The 22,749-nt window shown below is 38.5% G+C and overlaps 2 protein-coding genes and 1 long non-coding RNA gene across 13 annotated transcripts in view; 2 read left to right on the top strand and 1 right to left on the bottom strand.

The window, feature by feature from the left end:
* The window catches only part of LOC110378740 (apoptosis-stimulating of p53 protein 1), a 262,519-nt gene extending 258,483 nt beyond the window's left edge, over positions 1-4,036 (top strand). For all 11 annotated transcript variants that reach the window (XM_064038435.1, XM_064038434.1, XM_064038439.1 and 8 more), the window contains one exon: positions 3,710-4,036. In XM_064038435.1, coding sequence (XP_063894505.1) covers positions 3,710-3,742 — 33 coding nt within the window. In that variant the 3' untranslated portion in view covers positions 3,743-4,036. The remainder of the gene's footprint in view (positions 1-3,709) is intronic.
* On the top strand, positions 1,444-3,501 carry LOC135117928 (uncharacterized). The gene is made up of 2 exons (XR_010277254.1): positions 1,444-2,177; positions 2,466-3,501. It is a non-coding gene; the product is annotated as an uncharacterized LOC135117928 (long non-coding RNA).
* A 14,243-nt stretch (positions 4,037-18,279) lies between the features above and the next one.
* Positions 18,280-21,135, bottom strand: LOC110382539 (proteasome subunit alpha type-3). The gene is made up of 5 exons (XM_021343166.3): positions 20,974-21,135; positions 20,553-20,759; positions 19,555-19,803; positions 18,996-19,108; positions 18,280-18,491 (listed from the first exon to the last, which is right to left on the bottom strand). Exons 1-5 carry the CDS (start codon positions 20,992-20,994, stop codon positions 18,314-18,316), a joined length of 768 nt encoding a protein of 255 aa, XP_021198841.1. The 5' UTR covers positions 20,995-21,135; the 3' UTR covers positions 18,280-18,313.
* Positions 21,136-22,749: the final 1,614 nt, after the last annotated feature.

Genomic DNA, 22,749 nt, shown 5'->3' with positions numbered 1-22,749 from the left:
TATTCCACATGAACAGTCGCTTTACAAAGCCTGTCTTATTTACCCAGTAGTGGGAGTGATTGAAATAGGTTCCTTACTTCACTTTTAACATGAAATTAAAATATTTTTGAAATCGGTCAAAGGAGACCCGAGAAAAAAACTGATTCAAATGTTCTCCTCAGATAGTCACTTAACAAAGTCTTTGGCATTTGCCCAGTACTGGGAGTGGTCAAAGTAGGTTCTTTACTTCACTCTTAACATGAAATCAAAATATTTTTGAAATCAGTCCTTGGGGTCGGAGAAAACCCGGTTCTAATATTCCACATGAACAGTCGCTTTACAAAGCCTGTCTTATTTACCCAGTAGTGGGAGTGATTGAAATAGGTTCCTTAATTCACTTTTAACATGAAATTAAAATATTTTTGAAATCAGTCAAAGGAGACCGAGAAAAAACTGATTCAAATGTTCTCCTCAGATAGTCACTTAACAAAGCCTTTGGCATTTGCCCAGTAGTGGGAGTGGTCAAAGTAGGTTCTTTACTTCACTCTTAACATGAAATCAAAATATTTTTGAAATCAGTCCTTGGGGTCCGAGAAAACCCGGTTCTAATATTCCACATGAACAGTCGCTTTACAAAGCCTGTCTTATTTACCCAGTAGTGGGAGTGATTGAAATAGGTTCCTTAATTCACTTTTAACATGAAATTAAAATATTTTTGAAATCAGTCCCAGGGTCCCGAGAAAAACCGATTCAAATGTTGTCCTTAGATAGTCACTTAACAAAGTCTTTGGCATTTGCCCAGTAGTGGGAGTGGTCAAAATAGGTTCTTTACTTCACTCTTAACATGAAATCCAAATATTTTTGAAATCGGCCCTGGGGTCGGAGAAAACCGGTTCTAATATTCCACATGAACAGTCGCTTTACAAAGCCTGTCTATTTACCCAGTAGTGGGAGTGATTGAAATAGGTTCCTTAATTCACTTTTAACATGAAATTAAAATATTTTTGAAATCGGTCAAAGGAGACCGAGAAAAACTGATTCAAATGTTCTCCTCAGATAGTCACTTAACAAAGTCTTTGGCATTTGCCCAGTAGTGGGAGTGGTCAAAGTAGGTTCTTTACTTCACTCTTAACATGAAATCAAAATATTTTTGAAATCAGTCCTTGGGGTCCGGAGAAAACCCGGTTCTAATATTCCACATGAACAGTCGCTTTACAAAGCCTGTCTTATTTACCCAGTAGTGGGAGTGATTGAAATAGGTTCCTTACTTCACTTTTAACATGAAATTAAAATATTTTTGAAATCGGTCAAAGGAGACCGAGAAAAACTGATTCAAATGTTCTCCTCAGATAGTCACTTAACAAAGTCTTTGGCATTTGCCCAGTACTGGGAGTGGTCAAAGTAGGTTCTTTACTTCACTCTTAACATGAAATCAAAATATTTTTGAAATCAGTCCTTGGGGTCGGAGAAAACCCGGTTCTAATATTCCACATGAACAGTCGCTTTACAAAGCCTGTCTTATTTACCCAGTAGTGGGAGTGATTGAAATAGGTTCCTTAATTCACTTTTAACGTGAAATTAAAATATTTTTGAAATCAGTCAAAGGAGACCCGAGAAAAAAAACCGATTCAAATGTTCTCCTCAGATAGTCACTTAACAAAGTCTTTGGCATTTGCCCAGTAGTGGGAGTGGTCAAAGTAGGTTCTTTACTTCACTCTTAACATGAAATCAAAATATTTTTGAAATCAGTCCTTGGGGTCCGGAGAAAACCCGGTTCTAATATTCCACATGAACAGTCGCTTTACAAAGCCTGACTTATTTGCCCAGGAGTGGGAGTGATTGAAGTAGGTTCCTTACTTCACTTTTAACATGAAATTAAAATATTTTTGAAATCGGTCAAAGGAGACCCGAGAAAAAAACCGATTCAAATGTTCTCCTCAGATAGTCACTTAACAAAGTCTTTGGCATTTGCCCAGTACTGGGAGTGGTCAAAGTAGGTTCTTTACTTCACTCTTAACATGAAATCCAAATATTTTTGAAATCGGTCCCTGGGGTCCGGAGAAAAACCGGTTCTAATATTCCACATGAACAGTCGCTTTACAAAGCCTGTCTTATTTACCCAGTAGTGGGAGTGATTGGAATAGGTTCTTTACTTCACTTTAACATGAAATTAAAATATTTTTGAAATCTGTCCCAGGGTCCCGAGAAAAACTGATTCAAATGTTCTCCTTAGATAGTCACTTAACAAAGTCTTTGGCATTTGCCCAGTAGTGGGAGTGGTCAAAGTAGGTTCTTTGCTTCACTCTTAACATGAAATTAAAATATTTTTGAAATCGGTCCCTGGGGTCCGGGTGAAAAACCGGTTCAAATATTCTCCATGAAGAGTCACTTTACAAGGCCTGAGCCATTTGCCTAGTATTGGGAGTGATTGAAATAGGTTCTTTACTTCACACATGAAATTAAAATATTTTTGAAATCGGTCCCAGGGTCCCGAGGAAAACCGGTTTAAATGTTCCACATGAACAGTCTGTTTACAAAGCCTATGCCATTTGCCCAGTAGTGGGAGTGGTTGGAATAGGTTCTTTAATTCACTCTTAACAAGAAATCAAAATATTTTTGAAATCGGTCCTAGGGTCCTGAGAAATTAATCTGATAAGACTTTTCTGCCAAATAAGTCTTACTCATATGTACGTATATAGTCAATCTCAATGCTCAGGATCTCGCTGTCAGGATTCAGTACTGGAAAATGTTGGAATGGGTTATTTTTTTTACTGTGATTTTCAAATAAATTCTAAAAGCGTTGGATTCTAATAAGAACTGGGAATGATTTTATGAAAAAAAGGCAATTACCGCAATATTTTTGAATTTACGGTTTAAATCTACAAGGCGCCTGCGCTATGACCTATCTTCTAGAAAAATCTTATCAAGACGAATAAAATAAGCTCGAACACGAGGTAGTTAGTAGATATCGTTGAGGAGTTCCCACGTCTCTCTCTCGGCTCCATTGTCAGGTCAGATTTTAAAACCTTTACAGTTTTGTGGTGTCTGAGACATATACCCGAATAACAAGGTTTTACTCGATATGTGTCTACAATTTTCGAGAGTCGCTTCCGATTTTTTTAGAAATTCCATCACCAGACCCTGGGCCGGATGACAAAGGAACCATTGAGGAAGTAAGCCCTTTCAAACAATTAAATAATTGTTGAAATCGGTTGGTAAACGACGGAGTTATGCACGTACAAACATAAAAAAAATGCAAATGAATTAAGAACCTCCTCCATTTTTGGAAGTCGGTAAAAAAAAAAGTTGTCGTGTACAATACCTCGTATTTGTCAATGAATATAATTCATTTCAATTAAGGTAATAAAAGTGGAATAGTTAAGAGTTCGTAAGCTTATTTTATGTAATATTGAATAAGAGTCAAACCAGTTTTTCTCAGGACTCCCGGGATAGATTTCGAAATGCTTTGGTCTGGGACCTAATATAAGCCTATGGAACCTAATACACTATGCAGTTACTGTGGGCAACACTTGAGCCCAACTTCCATACCTACAAAGAATAGCATTGTCCTTTCAGGCTTAAATCGATAAAAACTGTTTTAAAGATCTTAATCTAAAGGAAATATATCCATGATACTGAATTGTACCTGCCTTTTTGAAAAATATAATACCTAAGTACCTATATAAATACCTAATTGTAGAAAATAAATTATATTTTTTGTTTGTTTCAGTTATATCCACGAGTAACCACACAGCAAGATTAAGTCTTGAATTTATGACCTGATTAATTTGTAAATATCTATTAGTTACTTTTATTTTTTATGTATTTATATCACTGTAATCTAAAAGTAACGACGCTGTATACAATTTTATCAAATCTAATATTTTGTAAATATTTAACTGCGTAAGTCAAATGAATGAGATTATATTGTACATTTTATAAATATTTTGAGTCATCACTGATATTATTGGTCATAAAATTTGTATATCTTAGTTCTGCAAATGTTGTGAACTATTATTACACATAAACTGACAATACAAATAATTATGAAGAATTATTGGTGGCCTTTTATTTATCCTACTAGTTATTTCGGAAGGACTTCGCGCCATCTGCACGAGGGCAACGCCAACGCAACTGGAGTACTCGTAAAGACATTGTATTAAATCCTAAGTAAGTAGACCTTAGACTGCATAAGACCTATCAAGTAATTTGTTCAGATCAGCGCTTCCCTCCCTGCCATCCATCAGGGATTTTCTTTTTATTTTTTCCTAGCTGACACCAAGATGGTGTTTGGTAACGTATGTTATTGTTATAGTTAAATTGATAAGGTGATATATATCAATTTCTACTATTGAGAGTTCGTATAACGAAAAGTACTTGTCATCAACAGTAAAAAAAAATTAAAATAGGGAATAAAAGAAGAAATTAAGTCAGTCAGTAGATTATATCCGAATGTCCTGAGAGATTTTGAAAATTTTTTTTCCAGAAATCTGACTTTCTTAGATCTTAAAGGGTTGGGCGCAATGTTTTTTTTTTTATGAGGGATTTTCTTTTTATAAATTCTTTTCCTAGCTGATGACTAGATGACCTAGCTAGCTTAGCTACTTCTTTAGCTTTGGCTTAGCTGGGTAGAACATAACATGATATGAAGGAGTACATAGGTGTAGAACATAATGGGAGTACATAGGGGTAGTACCTATATAGTGGAGTACATAGGAGTAGAGCATAATGAAGTACATACGGGTATTACATAATAGAGTACTTAGGGGTAGTACTAGGGTATGCAATTTCGGTAAAACAAAAATTACCGGTAAAAATTCGGTAATAAAAATATTTTTACCGGTAAAACGGTAATTTTTGTATTTTTTTTTAAATGTGATATTATAACAATAAGATTGGGTAGTCCTAAAGCAAAAACTAAATAAATATGCAAAGTATAAGGTGGTAAACGTTTTTTGTGACGTGGGCCGTAACAAAAAACATGTCAGTACCATCCGTACGCGATGTCGCCGACAAAATGCAAGAGAAACGGCTGCGATTAATGCATACATGTAAAAAGGAGTGACACCTGAGGACATCGGCAGTGTGAATGCTATACTCAATCTCAATATATCCGGTCAAAGGCGCAAAGGCAGGCCGAAACCGTGGTGGTTGAGTGTCGTAATGAATGACATGAAAATCTGCGAACTCGAAGAGGAAGATGTCTATTCAGGAGGATAGAGCGAAGTGGAAGAAGGAAGATACGGAAAGCCGACTCCGTCACAAAACGGGATAAACGCTAAGAATTACCGTAAAAAAAATATTTTCATTGAAGTGAAAGCCCTTTTTTATGGTAAATCATCAAATGACAGACTCTTTCTGTCTAAAACCCATGTTTTTTAGTAGGCGTTTTATGGACCAGGGTCGCGGTAACTCTTTCGAACGATCCCGCGGCCCCGGCAGGTCTTGGCCCTGCTGGGCCCCACTGGGTTTGCTGACATATCCCTGAGGAGCCCGTGGAACAACGCGCGCCGCTGTCACGGTTCTGTTGTCTATGCAGACGGTGGAACGATGAGCCACACGAACTCACCGCCCACAGACCGACGCCTAAGGTGTCCGGGAGTCGTCTCTCGACCCTTGGCGCCCGTGGTGTCTTCCTGGTCCACTACAGCGGTTGGGATGAGAGGTGCTACTTGCAGTCGCTCCGCTGTCTCCTTCTCGAGCATGACTGCTTCGCAGAAGGAAGCGACGCCTTCCCATTCCCTCTAGCTCCGGACCATGGCTTGAACCAGGGAAGGACGCGAAAGGTCGCCGCTGCCTATTGCCTCGACGACGACACGGCGGTACCCTTTCCAGGCAGTGCATACCTGGACTGTGTGCTCCACCGTGTCCTCAGAGCTGTCCGCATGGTGGTGAAGTAAAGCCCTTGCTCAGTAAGGTCATAGAGTAGGTAAAATAAGCATTAGCTACATTTGTACCTAGTATGGGCTGACAGCTATGAGGAAAAACAGAATAACCGAATGAATACAATTTGTTTAGATTTTATAAATTAAGATGAGAAAGAAGATTTGTATCTATCCTAGAGATAGTTAAGGACACACAAGTTTACTTTCCTAAAAAACAGCAACTTTTACACTCTTACAATACGTAATGTATACAACATCACATTATATTCAGGCTACATAACAAAGATTTGACGTTAAATGAACAATTGCTATATTTTATCAGAAAAACGTAAAAACCGGTAAATTACCGGTTTCATGTTATTTTTACCGGTAATTTAAAACTCGCAAAAATGGGCGATTTACCGGTAAAAACGAAACCGGTTAACCGGTATTGCATGCCCTAGGTAGTACCTACATAAAGGAGTAGGTACATACATATAGTACGTGAATGCAAGGAATGGAACGTCATATGTTATCAACATCATATAATTTTTCAGGGCCCCGATTCTCCTAAGTTAATAATGTCAAAATCGAATAGAAATCGAATCGCAATATGATCGTAATAGCAGTTTTAACCATATCGGGCATTCTGCTAATAATAAAGGACGATGAGATGATTACCAACAAAATGTAGGGTAGCTGTTTGTAACTAAAATGCCTCTTATTCTGCCCATGACCATAGATGCTATAAAGGATCCGAAACGTCGGGATTAAAATAAAGTTAATGTAACCGCGATTAAAATCCGTAAAAGTAATTTTATTTCAATTAGTGTAATTGTCAGTCATCTTGCACTTAGTGGGTACCTACCTACGTCTTAACTATATCACAAAATACAACAGAAGTCAATCTCATGTATGTACCTACTTCACTTTTCATGCCTAAACTCGGCGGTCGCGCTAGGGTTGTCAACTTTTTTATGCGCATAAAACTAACGTGGTATATAGTGTTACTCGTATCTAATTATTTGATTTATTATAATAATAACCTTTATAAAATCCACCCGACACTTAAACTTTTCTTACAATCTGCCATGCAAAACTGGCAAACCACACTTAAAATCAATCAAGGGCCTTCATCTGTATCTACCGAACCAATATCTATAAAACGCGGAATTTTCCAGGGAGATGCTCTAAGTCCATTGTGGTTTTGTATGGCCCTAAACCCACTATCTCACTTACTCGATCAAACTAACACAGGATACACACTATCTAACAACGACACACGACACACACTGACACACCTCATGTATATGGACGATATTAAATTGTACGCAGCTGACACAAACAACCTATTTAAATTAGCCGACACTACTCAACAATTTTCCAATGACATATGCATGCAATTTGGAGTAGACAAGTGCAAAATCTTGTCAATAGTCAAAGGAAAAGTACAAAATAACACTTACACACTTGACTCTGGTGAAACAGTACAACCAGTCGATCAAGACAGTACATACAAATACTTAGGATTCAAACAGTCCAGACAAATACAGCAAAAGATCACAAAACAAGAACTACGTAGAAAATTTGCACACCGCGTCAACATCATCTTAAAAACCAACCTTAACTCCAGAAACACAATTAAAGCTATAAACACATTCGCAATACCCATCCTCACATACTCTTTCGGAATCATACAGTGGTCTAACACCGACATTCAAAACCTACAACGCACTATTAACACTTCATTCACTAAACACAGAAAACACCACCCCAAATCATGCACACAACGCCTTACACTACCAAGACAAGAAGGAGGAAGAGGATTGATAGACATACACAACCTACACAACAAACAAATATCGACACTCAGAACATATTTCCACAACAAATCTGAACACTCACCACTACACAGACACATCACAAACACCGACATACAACTAACACCACTCAACCTACACGACCGAAACACACAAACTAACGAAACAATAACAAACACACAACAAAAAATAGCAGCATGGTCCACCAAAGCCTTACACGGAAGACACCGAGCCTTCCTGTGCCAGCCACACGCCGATAAACTTAAGTCGAACGAATGGCTCAGGAGAGGCGAGTTGTTTCCGGAGACCGAAGGGTTCATGCTCGCTATACAAGACCAGATTATAGCTACTAGGAACTATAGAAAGTATATTATAAAAGACCAAACTCAACCGACTGACCTATGTAGACACTGCAACACTGCGTCTGAAACGATACAACACATTACAGGGGCGTGTAAATCCCTTGCACAGACCGACTATAAACACCGGCACGACCAGGTTGCAGCAATCATACACCAACACCTAGCTTACAGATACAAACTCATAGATAAGATAGTACCATATTATAAATACAAACCTGAGACAATTTTAGAAGGCAGGAATCATAAAATCTACTGGGACCGCACAATAATAACAGATAAAACTATTCATTACAATAGACCGGATATAACAGTACACGATAAAACTTCTAAAACAGTGTACTTAATAGACATTGCGATACCTAATTCCCACAACATTCAAACCACCATTTCGGAGAAACTGAGTAAATATCAGGATCTCGCGATAGAAATAAAAACCCAGTGGAAAGCGCAAACCGTTCACATCGTCCCCATAGTCCTGTCATCTACCGGTATCATACCCAAATCTCTTTTACAAAGCCTCAACACACTACACATGCCTGCCCATACACTACACATGCTTCAAAAAGCCACCATACTTAACACCTGCCGCATTACACGTAAATTTCTTACATCATCCACACTATCATCTACATTTTCTATTTAATCATCCCTTACACGCTTGGCTCCGGCCCGCATGTAAGGCTTTATACTCTCTTTAAAGAGAAGAAAACGAAACGACATAAGAAATAATAATAAGGTATAATTTACGGTCGCTTCCCGGGGAGCGCCGGGGCGCATCTGGAGCCGATGCTGGGTGCCACAGCATGCGAACCATCGGCGGTGAGGCGTTGAGCAGGCGGACTCTCACCGAAAATAAAGTTACAGCCGGTCGCAGTGAGTTGAGCAGGCGGGCTCACGGCGTAGATGCTACAGCCGATTCCTCGGGCGAAGATACCATTTCGTTATTCTCTTCCATCCCTTCCACTCGCCCCTCTTACATGACAAGGCGATCATCGACCTTATCTACGAGTACGCGTGCTAGTGTTGTGCAAGGCGTCATCCCCGACGCAGAGCTTGCACCCACTACAAGCGCTTCTAATACGCGCAGAAGATGGACTTTTGAGATGAACAAGTTTATACTGCGCACTTATCTTCAATTAACTGCATTAGACACAGACACAAGAACATACCTCGAACCACTTCATCTGAAATTTATAGAAAAGTTCCCAGAAATGCAGGTTAGCCGTCAAAGAGTAGGAGACCAACGTAGAGCTATAGTCAGAACCAAATTATTAACACAAGACATTATAGACCAAATATACAATGAAGTCAAATTAGAACTACACCAGTTACAATCAAACCATACCCAACGTACTCAAACATGCGTTGATCCCTTAGTTGCAGAAACAGCACCAACACAAATCCCTGTAACACAAAGCAATTCTGAAACACACAATACACAAAACCGCACGCAGACACGAATGAGATGGACAAACGAACAAAATGAGGCTATCATGAGATCCTATTATAGAGTCACACAGTTAGGCACGAATGAAACGGCACACCGAAAACCTATGTACCTAGACTTTATAAACAGTTACCCTTCCCTTGCTCATCTCAGCGAACAGCGTATTGCTGATCAGAGAAGAGCCATAATTAACAATAAATATATTAGTAACGATAGATTAAATGCAATTAAACTAGAGGTATCTAATGAACAGAATAGCCAAAATTCATCTAATATCTTTTCCGAAAGAACCTTAAGTAATGTTCACTCCTTCGAAAACAGAGATACACTACCCGACAATATAATGACAGATCACTATAATCACACCACAACAGAAAATTCTCGTGATATGGAAATAGATACAAGTATTAATATTGAATTTAATGCTGAACCAATAGATTCTAACCTAAGAAACGCCGCTGAGAGGGACACACAAATAGATAATTTATTCCAACAAGCATTCGAATTTTATAAAGAAACCAGCCCAGTAGACCGTAGTTTTATTCCTAGACAAAAACCATCAAAAAAACTAGCTAAAATCATTAATTACTTGAATAATATAACTATCCCTGAAAATGTGAGTACAGAAACAGAATTCCATAAATTACAAACAGTCATATACTGTGCAGCTTGGACTGCCGCTAAAGCGAACGGAGCAAAGATAGAACTGGCACCGAGAGTAGTTAGTAGTAGTACACGTACTAAACAAAAATACATGCCCAAATGGCAAAAACGCTTAGAACGTAAATTAACTGATCTGAGGAAGATAATAGGTAAAATAACACAATTTATCAAAGGCAATAGGAGTAAAAGAGTAAGAAAACATGTAGATAAAATAATGAAACAATACAAAACCCACACTATACACGAAGAACCCAACACACAGGCTATACACACCTTAGACACACTACAACAGAAACTATCTGTTGTGACGGGCAGACTTAAGAGATATAGAGCATGCACCCAAAGAAAGCAACAGAACAGTCAATTCTCAAATAATGAAAAACTTTTCTATCGTAATATTAAAGAAGCAACATCAAATTTTCAGGAAAGCCATCAAATCGGTGATGATCGTAATACCTTAGACTCGGAGACATTACAAAACTTCTGGGCCAGTATCTGGGAACAACCCATTGAACACAATACTGAGGCTGAATGGATACAAACTGAACTGAACAATAGCGACGCAAAGATTCAGGCTATGTTATTCGAAAATATATCACCACAAATATTCCACAAAGTCCTCTCTAGATTACATAACTGGAAAGCACCCGGGTCAGATCATATCCACAGTTATTGGTATAAAAAATTTACATCCATTCACGGCTACTTACACACTCACATAAATACATTCATTCAGAACCCAGAGACAATACCTACATACATTACGGCAGGCACTACATTTATGATACCAAAAGATCGCAACGACATGTCCAATCCAGCTAAATATAGGCCCATTACATGCTTGCAAACCTTATATAAGATCATAACATCCTGTATAACTGAACTAGTTTACCAACACATCGACGGCAACAACATCTTGGCCGAACAACAAAAAGGATGTCGAAGGTTTAGCCAAGGCTGTAAGGAGCAACTTATTATTGATTCCATAGTTCTTAAAAAGATACAAAAAACTAAATCCAACCTCTTTAGCATGTACATCGATTATAAAAAAGCATACGTCTCGGTCCCTCACTCTTGGCTTATACAAATTTTAGAAATATATAAAATACACCCCACTTTAATTAGATTCCTAAAATCAACGATGACAACATGGACTACTGTACTCAAGCTCACAACTAAAACCGAAACACTTCACACTAACCCAATTAAAATTCAAAGAGGTATCTTTCAAGGGGATGCACTAAGCCCATTATGGTTCTGTCTTGCTCTAAACCCGTTATCAAATATATTAAATTCAACTTCAATAGGCACATCGTTAGGTGACATTACTACCGACAGACAGACTTTAACACAACAAAACAATGTCCTGAGCCATTTGATGTATATGGACGACATAAAGCTTTACGCAAACACCGAAAGCGAACTACATCATCTGGCCAACCTTACAGAGAAGTTCACCAACGATATAAAAATGGAATTCGGAATAGATAAGTGTAAAATAAATTCAGTTAGAGCAGGTCAGAACTACCAGCATCATTATAGTTTAGGGACTGGGGAACAAATAGAACCATTGGACGAACAAGACACCTATAAATACCTAGGATATGCTCAATCACGCCAGATAAATTTTAAAGAAACGAAACTAAAATTAAAACAACAATTTCAACACCGACTCAATACTATCTTGAAAACACAACTCTGCGCTCGAAACACAATAAAAGCGATCAACACCTTTGCTATTCCTATCCTGACGTACTCGTTCGGCATTATTAACTGGAGTCAGACGGACCTTAAAAATCTACAGCGAAAAACTAACACGACACTAACAAAATTCCGCAAGCACCACCCAAGAGCCTGTCTGCAACGACTAACCCTACCACGAAAGGAAGGAGGCAGAGGACTGATTGACATATCAAACCTACACAACAGACAGATTACAACTCTCAGAAAATACTTCTTTTCCAAATCTTCAACCTCAACACTTCACCAAGCTATAACACAAAACGACAAACACTATACACCACTTAATTTATCAGACACAAACACACAGAGAAATGAAACGATCACGGATGAAAAAACCAAACTTTTAGAGTGGGCCCGAAAGTCTTTACACGGAAGACATCGCCAAGATTTAAGCCAAACTAATGTCGACAAAGAGGCGTCGAACGCGTGGCTTAGTCGAGGTCCTCGACTAAGTCAATACCGGTATTACGGGATCCCGTAATACCGTGATCACGGATATATTTTGGTCTTTTTTCAATACCGGTATTGACGAGCCAATACCGTGATTACGGTATTACAATCTTTTTATAATTTTAATTATTGTGGTTTGTTGTAATAAGTAGCAGGAAGTTGTATTAAATAAGATAAATAACTGCGTACTCGTAATATTATTCTCACACTTCACACTTGTGTATTAAGCGCTTACTTTTATCTCCAGCATACCCGCCCGCACTTTTCTTAAACAACTGGTTTCTTAGTCGGTCGAGCGAGCCAAACGACGTTATTGTTTTGTTAGTCGGTAGTAAAGAGACATCTCATCACTTGGAAGTATCGCCAATCTACTTGGCAACGCTACAGGGACTCCAGAACAGACCAGATTTCAACCGAGTCAAAGGCCTTCTCATAGTCCACAAATGCTAGACACAGGGGCTGATTATACTCTTCGGTCTTCTGTATAATCTGCCGCACTCTGTGGATGTGGTCTATGGTGCCGTATCCGCTCCGAAACCCAGCCTGCTCCGGTGGTTGGAATTCGTCGAGTCTTCGTGCAAGTCGGTTCTTGATCACTCTTGAGACCAGCTTATATACGTGGCTTAGGAGGGAAATGGGTCGATAGTTCTTCAGCAGGGTTTTGTCTCCCTTTTTGAAGAACAGGACGACAACACTCCTACTCCACGCCTCTGGAGATCTCTCTTCAAACAGGACGGCGTTAAAAAGCTTCTGGAGCTCCCCCAGTACGGGCTTACCTCCTGCTTTTAATAGCTCTGTTGTAAGTTGTACTGCCATCCTCGCCAGGGGCTTTTCCATTTTTGAGCTGTCTCAAAGCGATTTCGATTTCGCCACTGCTGACTTCTGGCAGGTCTTCGATGAAATGGCGTGTTAATGTGGCTCTAGAATCCTCATTTCCGGGATCATGTCGAGATGCATGCGATGCGTATAACCGGCCATAGAAGTTTTCCCCTTCCGAAAGGACTGCCGGCATCGAAGAAATGACTTCTCCACTTGTTGTGGTCAGCTTCGTCAAGTGGCTTCTTCCAAGAGATTGTACGAACACCTTTGACCCCCGATTCAGCTCAATTGCTCTTTCAATGTCAAGAGTATTGGAGCACCGGAGGTCCCGTCGTACGTGCTTATTGATCTCTTGGTTTAGAGCCCGCTTAGCTGACGAAGTGACAGGCGGGTTTTCACGTCGTTTCTTCATAAGCCTTAATGTCTCTTCCGAAAGCTTTGATTTCTTGCCCTTACGCTGCTAAAATTAAACTCCGATTTCGAATTAGACGAATTCGATTTGACAATATTAAAAAATATTTACAACAGCCTTTCTGTAGTGAAAATATCTGTGCGAATATTGCGCTAAAATTTATCTTGACGAAGTTAGATGGTCAAGCTAATGACTTAAGCCAAAATCTTGCAAAAGCAGTTCGAAGACGCATAAAGAAGCGACGACTTTTAATATCTGGAGTATTGCAATATTTGCATGACCGACAATACCGTGATCACGTGATCACGGTATTGAAATTTCTAATACCGGTATTGATACCGGAATTGAAAAAATCCGGTATTTGAAAGCCCTAGTCGAGGTGAACTCTTTCCTGAAACCGAAGGCTTTATGATGGCAATACAGGACCAAATAATAGAAACGAAAAATTACAGAAAGTTCATTATTAAAAATCTAACCAACGATACCTGCAGAAAATGCAATAGCTCCCCAGAGACCATACAGCACATTACAGGGGCATGTAAATCAATAGCTCAGACAGATTATAAACACAGACACGACCAAGTAGCCAACATTATACACCAGAAGATAGCCCACCGTTACAAACTTATAGATTCCATAGTCCCATATTATAAATATAACCCTGAAACCGTTTTAGAGAACTCAACAACAAAACTATACTTTGACAGAGCAATACTCACAGACCGCACAATACACTTCAACAGACCAGATATTACCCTAATAGACAAAGTTAACAGAACCGGATTTTTGATCGACATCGCAATACCTAATACACACAACCTCCAATCAACAATAGCAGAAAAAATAAGTAAATATACCGAACTGAAAGACGAGATAAGTAGACTCTGGCATCTACAAAAAGTTACAATAGTACCCATAGTCTTATCTACAACCGGCGTTATCCCCAAACAACTACACCAATCCCTCACCTCCCTAAACCTCCCTCCGTACACATATCACTTATTGCAGAAAGCAGTAATATTAAACACGTGTAGACTAGTCCGCAAGTTTCTGCAATGTGAAGCAGATACAACAAACATTAACACTAACACAAATACACAACCTGATACACAATCTACACGGCTGAACCGAAACAGACCTACTACTACCACAAACCCCGCTGGTGACCACTTGGCTTAGGCCCGTGTCACCAGCTCTACCCGGCTCAAAGCCGAGAAAAATAAACGTATATACATAAATAATAATAATAATTTCATTTATTTGCATAAAATGTGGTACAAGAGTTGGTACAAAATTAAATTAAAGTGCTAGACACATTCCGCAGTTATAAAACAGCATGCAAATATTGAGAGAGAAAAAAAGAAAACACAGACTAAATCTATCAGTTGTAACACTCACACAAAAGAAACACAATACTTAAAATATGATAAGAGTAGTTACAATGCATTTCTAAAATGATAGGATTGAGTCGAAAATTTTCTTATAAACTCCTCTACAGAATAGAAGCTCTCTTCTATTAGCCACGTTCGTAGAGACCTACAGAATTTGTATTGTTGAGAATAAAACAGGAAAAATGAAATATAAACCAATAATAATAAAAAAATTAATGTGGCATACAAGAGGTTAATAAACACTTTCAACGGAAATTCGTTTGAACGAGATACCGAACTTTTTCAGAAACCGCAATTTATAATTTTGTTATTCATACATATATACTTACCCTACTCTTTACTTGTGAAAAAAATATTTTTGTATGTAATGGGTTGGTACAGTCCCTGATCTAAGCTTGTTCCTACCTACAGAAAGCTTGATGTGCGAGTCCGACTCGCACTTGACCGGTTTTATTTCGTCTACCTTACAACATACTCTCGCCATGATCACAAAAAATGTCAACTCCTACTAGCAATAATCTTTGAAGGTAGGTAGGTAGGTTCTCCTGGGTTGACACTAGCAATACTTATTACGGCATTGGGCCAGAGGCCGCCGCCGGGGCGCTCACCTACCCACCTAACTGTACCTACCTACTGCGTTTATTAAACGAACCAACGAAATATGAGAAAATAAGTAGGTACATACTATAGGTAATACGGCAGGCTAAAAAAACGACAATTCACTGTTTATTGTTGTATAAAAACAACCGTTCACTGAACAATTATAATACGACTTTTTTGTTGCTCCATTATTACTTTTTCTTTTGTTATTAAAATTAAAAATATTACAGTCAAATTACAGTTAGGTAGGTATCACAACGCGTGCACATTTAAATACCTTGTGAGTGACGCGCTTATCTCAAGAAAACGGCAGCCGCGCTCGCACTGTTTTGAGTTGTTTTGAGACAGCGCGTCTGTGAACACGCACACATAGACACCTATGTCTGCGTGACTCGAACGCGCTTTGTATGTAGATTGACTTCTGTACCTATGTATTTTGTGACTATATCCCGATAAGCGGAATTCGCAAAGCAGACGTAGGTACACGCCGGGCGCCATCAAACACAGTTAGTTCCAGGACGCGCGGCGTGATTGGGTGATTTGGGGTAGGATGCCATGTCTACGATTTTATGATGTCAGTTAGTTGCTAATGCTTTGTATAGGTATGTATCTTTTGCGTTTATGTTAAGGTGCGTACGGATAGAGCGTTCCTGTGTTACGCGTAGTTGGGAAACACTGTCCACGCGTACATTGGATACGCGTGGACAGTGTTTCCCAACCGCCGCGAACCTGTACGCGAGGTCAATCGATCCAGAGCGCTCCGCGAGCCCCAGTCATTCGCCATGACTCCGACAAGAACACGCGTGTTTATTCATTTTGCCGTCCAAATATAGCGTAGCCGGCCGTGTGCGTCCTCTTTGACGCGCGACCAAAAACCGACTGACGGTGGCTCGCGCTGCGAGTTGGCTCGCGCGGTACGCGTACCCCAAGAGTGAACGCGTAGCAGCAGGTATGGACTAGGCGTTCCGGATACGCGTAAACTGAGTACGCGTACCAGGGTACGCGCAGTCCGTACGCACCTTGAGAGCGCAGCGCGGTTGTAAGGCCAGTAACACACACTGGCGATTTCTGTAAAATCTTGTAGGACAACAGCCGCCGTAGCCCAATAATTCCATTGCCCTCATGTGAAGGGTCTGATGATGAAAACCTTGAGGAAACGGGAGCAATTTTCGAAAATTGTAGGCGATTGGTCTACCAATCGCCTACAATTTTTTATACCGGAGGACCGTAGCGAGTGTGAGAAAACAAATTGGTCAGTGAATAGGCGAACCGAGACTCAGTATGAGTGAAGCTAGGTAGTCGGTAAAGGAAAAGGGACTTACATGTGCTGGATGGTGCAGGTGCTCGTTGATGCAAGCCATGTAGGTTGGGTACACTGTCACTCACGATTAGTTCTTATGTGCCGGCTTCACTGATTTATACGGTTTTAATGATGAAGCGGTGCGATTAATAATTTTGACCATGCCAAGGGTTGTTATAACTCATGAGTAATCGATCCGTGTGGCCGTTGTTACTTAGTCACGAACTCATTATTATGGCCAACAATTAGGTACCTACGCTAGAACTCGCGTTCATCAAACACTTGGTACCTTTAGAACACACTTACGAAAGTTCCTTATTACATCACAAAAAAAACTAGGTATGACGATTTCAAATACGTCCATAATCTAGCGATAGCAGGTACCTGCCGCGATGCTGTTTCGTTGCCGTGTTCCGGTTCACTTGTAGTCTGACAAAACTAGTACTAGCAGATTGCATAATAACACATTTTTGCACTTCATTTATTAATCATACATAGTTCATATTCAAACACAACACACACAGAACATAAAACACTTATTTCAAATACACACAGCACACGCCAATTATCTACTCGACGTCCGTGCGTCATTTTCGGGATCCAGCAGAATACCAGCGTCAGGTATTCTACCTGACACATGCTGAGCTGGACTCCCATTCGGTGCAAGCGTAAGACACTGCACCACGCCGTTAATTTTTGTATTTTATGTTTGTCTTTCTACCCACTTCTTGTTTTGTTTTATTTCTTATTGTGTATCTTTATGGTGTCTTGTCGTTTGTCTGAATAAATGTTTTATCTATCATCACTACGAAACCATAGTGATATTATTTTCGAGTTAGACCACAACCATAGTCATACGCACAGTGCCCACTACGGTAGAAGCTCCACTGTGACTGGATTTCAACCGAGATTGAGATGTCCGTCAGGATTGAGGAGCCACTTTTATGTTCATATAACTATTCAACTACAATCCAGGGTATCACCTACATACATACATACCAAATGTTAAGCAAATTGGTCCAGCCTAACCTACTTTCTCACAAACTTTCAAACTTATAATGTCAGTAGAATAGTATAGTTATCGGCACGAATCTTCAGCTCAGGCCTACATCTGCGCAGAAGTGATTTATTAGCAAAGAACCAATCCCGAGTGACGGCTATGACGCGATGCACTGCCGGCCAATCACCGCATTAGCACTTCATACCACCAAAGGGACCCAATAAATTACTTCTGCGCAGGTGAAGGTCAGAGCTCAAGATTCGTGCCGATAACTATAGGATTACACGACAAATTCCAGCATTAATCCTACCAAATTTTTATACTTATTAATAAATAACTATTTTCATTTCATGGAGACACAAAAAGTGGCTCCACAATCCTTACAGATATAGATTGAAAGAGGATAAAGAATTTTACAAAAATCACATGTAATATTGTAAAAATTTATTATAATCTAACACATTTACATGTCACCCTCATCGGAATCCTCAATGTCTGCCAAGGCCTGTTTGGCCAAGTTCTCGGCTTCGCTGGACAGCTCCTTGGGCACAAGTTGATGTTTTCCCTTTGTGTCCTTGGAAACCCATGAGAGCTCTAACTCGAACTGCTTGTCTTTGAGTTCATCGTGCACAAGGTAGATACTGAAAACAATAAAATAAGATTCATGAATCGAACTGTGTTTCATTTAACATTTTACACTATTATTTTATTGCAAACAATGTCTGATTGAGAAGGAAAAATTAAAGGCAGTTCTATGTTATTTGGGGTATTTTTCTGGTATGATTCCAGCAGTTTGTGCCAGGAGGACATAAATGTGCAGTTATTGTTTTATTAAATGCTACATGTTATTCACCCAAGCTTGTCTGCATCAAGCACAATGAGTAGGCACGTAGGTACAAGTGGCAGTTTTTATTTAAAAAAAAACAGCTTAAAACCGCTATGTAAATACCAGCTGAATAATTAGTTAGTTTATCAGTTCATGTATGTGCATAAGAAGTTTTATTAAGATTTTTTATCTTTACTTTAGCTTATGTGACCATTCAAATAAAGTACAGTTTCTAGGAGCCCGTAATGAACTTGCCTTGCCCAATACATAAACACAATTATTGTCTCTGTAAAAATGTTGGAAATAAATGATGACTTACATCCTAGCAGCTTCCTTCACCAGTTCCTTGACAGTGAGATCGGCCAGTTTCAGTTTTTCAATTTCAGTCTTGGCAGCCTGTTTAGCTTTGCCCACTGCACATCCAAAGTAAGACTGAAATATACAAATTATATGGTTTTGGTTATTCATGCATAAATAGTACAATATATTACAACATATGTATATGTATGAAAATAAATAATAGTGACTGAAGCATTGAAACAAAAATTTTGGTAGAAAAATGGCGATGGATTTAAAACATAAAAATTGTTAATACATCTGAGTATTTTCTGCTATCTGAATGCATAACAAGTGTTTGTTACCGTGATCAGAAACTCGTAGTTATAATTAACACAAGAAGTAAATAAAGTTAGGAGAAAAGCATACTTTGTGTCTCTTTATTCTTTTATAGAAAAAGCTATTTAAACTACAATTATTCAGGTTAAATCTAACACAGTTGATTAACAAGCAACCCTGCTTTGAGTGAAAGGGGGCCTGTACCCAGTCGTGCGACAGTAAAAAGTCTGTTAGTGAAGATGAAATCTAAACCAAATACTAACAAATGAGACTCCACTGGGATCAAGCATGTACATCTGGGGGCCTTCATAATCATTCCACGTTCCCATGACAACGGAACATCCATATGGACGGACAGCACTGTACAATGTATAAGCGTGCATATACATGGACACTCGCTCGTTTAAGTACTTCAGTGGTACTTGGGCACCATACTGAGATCTGTAGTTGGATGCTTCAGAGCGAGCTGTTTCCACAATCTGTCTTGCATCGGAAATGAGACCTGCTACTGCCTGAAATAAACAAGGATTGAAATTACTATACACAAAAATCTTTAGAATTGTGTTTATTGACCTACAGCATAATGAAAGATTTATTTATTTTATTTATTTATTTCTTATTACAGGTACATTATATGTTCTAAAAGGTACAAAGCGTCCAACAAAACTGTATGCAACAGTTTGTCTGTTGGATCAGAATTTTTTAAACTATTGACTTAGGTACATTGGTATTAACTATAGCTATTAAGTTTACAATTAATGTAGTAGTAGTATTACTATGTAGATAATTTATTATTATTTCTAAATATAATATATAGTAGGTATTATATAATGTTATGTATATAAGTAGTATTAGAAGGTTAATATTAAGTACGTAAGTATGAAAGTCGAAAATTATATAGTAAAATTAGTATAGATATAGATTAAGTAAGAAAAGTAGTTGGTAGGTCGGTATTAGTAGTAGTTAGTAGGATATTTAATACAATAAAATTAACAAGGTGAAAATGCATATGTAAATTGATATGAGAGAAAATCTTGTAGCATTGCAAGTTATGATAAAGTATGTAGACGTAGTCAATGGTCACAGATGTTGACGGTTGACAAATGTTACAAAGTACGCATTTTTTAGGTTCTTCTACATAGTGACTAACAACTTTTCCTCAAAGGTGTTTGCCCTTATCAAATATCAGTAACAAATTGCTGTCAAATAGGCCTACAATGACTCCTAGATCCATCTATTACATAAAGTTTCAAGTACATACCATGCCAACATGTTCATCAACATGGAATATCCTCTTGTTTGCACCAGGCTCATACAGCTTTGAAGTCACGAGTTTTTCCACAGCAAACACCACACCATCCTTCCCTCGTAGACCGATCACTGTTCCAGAGTTTTCTACGGCTTTAGCAGCGTACTCCACTTGGAATACTCGGCCGTCAGGCGAGAATTGTGAGGCAGAAAGATCGTACTGTAAAAACACGAAAATTGCATGTCATTCTTATGCTGATCCTGGTGTTTAGCCATGTATATACAATTTCCTATATCATATAGCTAATTGTTTAATGAGAAAAAGATACATCGTTTTGAATTTGATGAGTAAATATCACAGTAAAAGTTTGAAAGCTTTACAAAAAACAATTATAACCTAAACATTAATTTGGATTTGTAAGATAAGTACTTACACCCGTTCCGATAGAACTCATGTTTGTGATTGCTTATTCAACCAAATGATTAATAAAACCTCGATTTAGCACTTTTACATTAATTTTCAGGTAATATTTTTAGTTTGCGGCGGCGATGACAAGCAATTCAATCGTTTACTTTGTCATTGGTTAGTTTTCTATTGCAAAATTATGAGACTCATTCGGTAACGGTACGTTCCGATTCATTGTTGAAAGTATTATAAATCTAAAATAATTTACTTACAATGATTTTATAAATTAAACTAATGGAATCATTTCTTGGATTAAGTAATAATCTATCGTTATTTATAAAAGTGGCTAAGATAAAGGGCAATTGCGGCAATAAATAGATTTTTTGTTCAATAAATTGCGTGTAGTGGAACGTATGATATCCTTTTGTGTGTAAGCCCATGTGTCAGCCAATGAAAAAACGATTTTTGAGAAACGAGAACGACCTTATTATTTTAACAAATCATGAAATAATTCCAAGCCGGGACAAAAAATATTTTATCATTTTACCATTTTACCGATATAAAATAAAACAAATTCATCTTGACTTGTGATTTAAAATAAAATTTAATAAACAAGTCGTTTCAAAGCAAAGCCATACACTGGAATGGACTACTTTGCAAGAAAGGACTCATTTTCACGAAGTAGTGCAACGTTAAAACGTAAGATGGCGCTGTTCTTAAGCAAGTGGGTACAGTATTTATATTAATTTGTTGTTACTTTCATTTAATTCTTCACTTTCATTAACTCAGGTTACAAAACCATAGTACCTAATCAAATCAAAAGATAAAAATAAAGTATTAGGTACTTAATTACTATACTTACCTAATTCAGAATCCAATAAAACTATAATTAGGTAAGCCGAAAATCGATCTCAGTGGCGTGCACTTGGAGAGGCCTATGTCCAGCAGTGGACAGTGGACTGCGATAGGCTGATGATGATGATGATGATTAGGTAGCCTACCTAGTTGACACATCGTTACCTACTCTGAAATCAGGACAGATAGGTAAGTAGGTAAGTACCCAGGTACCTATCTAATACCTAAATACTTTTCCATACCATCATTATTACCTACTTAGGTATCATCATTACCTACTTAGGAACCTAAGTACTTGCCTACTGATAAATTTCCCATGTCAGCATAAAAACAAGGAGTTTTTACCAACCTAATTTGCGCGCCTGACTACTTAGCACTCTTGCGCCTGACTAACACCCGTATGTGTCTGATTGTTACCTAGTGTATGTGTGTAGGTATGGTGTGTACCTAGATATATTTTGCGTATGGCATATCCTATTCTATGTAACGTAGGTACCTACAAACAATGAGCGTACCTAACCTTAGGTACCTAGTATATGACAAAACACTGCCGTTTCGTGAAGCAAGTAGCGGAATTACCATGTCAAAAGAATTTACGAGCGTGGCCCTGTTTACACGTTTTCGCCTGTCGCGTCGCATCGCCGAAAAACCTATGTGAACTTTATTATAGTGGAAGCCTTACTGCGACACTCAAGTGCGGAGGAAAGTCTGTTGGGACGACATGGGAATTTCTGAAGTGAATAGTTCGAAACTTAGTTCTTACGAACATCTGCCAAACTGCGATATCGGGTACCAACTTATACATAGTTAGATAGGTGTGCAACCTTATACAGGTTTGCGACATGGTAGACGAAAGCATATTGGACAAAAATGGCAAAAGATTAAGAGCAGGGCCGAACTACTTTATTAAACGTGAGTATAAATGTGGATTAAGTGAAGGTATCTACAT

The sequence above is a fragment of the Helicoverpa armigera genome, chromosome 16 (genome assembly GCF_030705265.1).
Source record: "Helicoverpa armigera isolate CAAS_96S chromosome 16, ASM3070526v1, whole genome shotgun sequence".
In the NCBI taxonomy this organism is placed as follows: Eukaryota; Metazoa; Arthropoda; class Insecta; order Lepidoptera; family Noctuidae; genus Helicoverpa; species Helicoverpa armigera.
Note: the sequence above shows the minus strand (reverse complement) of the source record. Positions and strands in the feature narration are given on the sequence as shown.

Excerpts from the sequence above, each read along its gene's own strand:
- LOC110382539 (XM_021343166.3), bottom strand. The coding sequence starts at position 20,994 with ATGAGTTCTATCGGAACGGGT. Across the intron at positions 19,804-20,552 it reads TTGATGAACATGTTGGCATG|GCAGTAGCAGGTCTCATTTC; the intron begins GTATGTACTTGA and ends TGTTTATTTCAG. Across the intron at positions 18,492-18,995 it reads GTGAAGGAAGCTGCTAGGAT|TATCTACCTTGTGCACGATG; the intron begins GTAAGTCATCAT and ends TATTGTTTTCAG.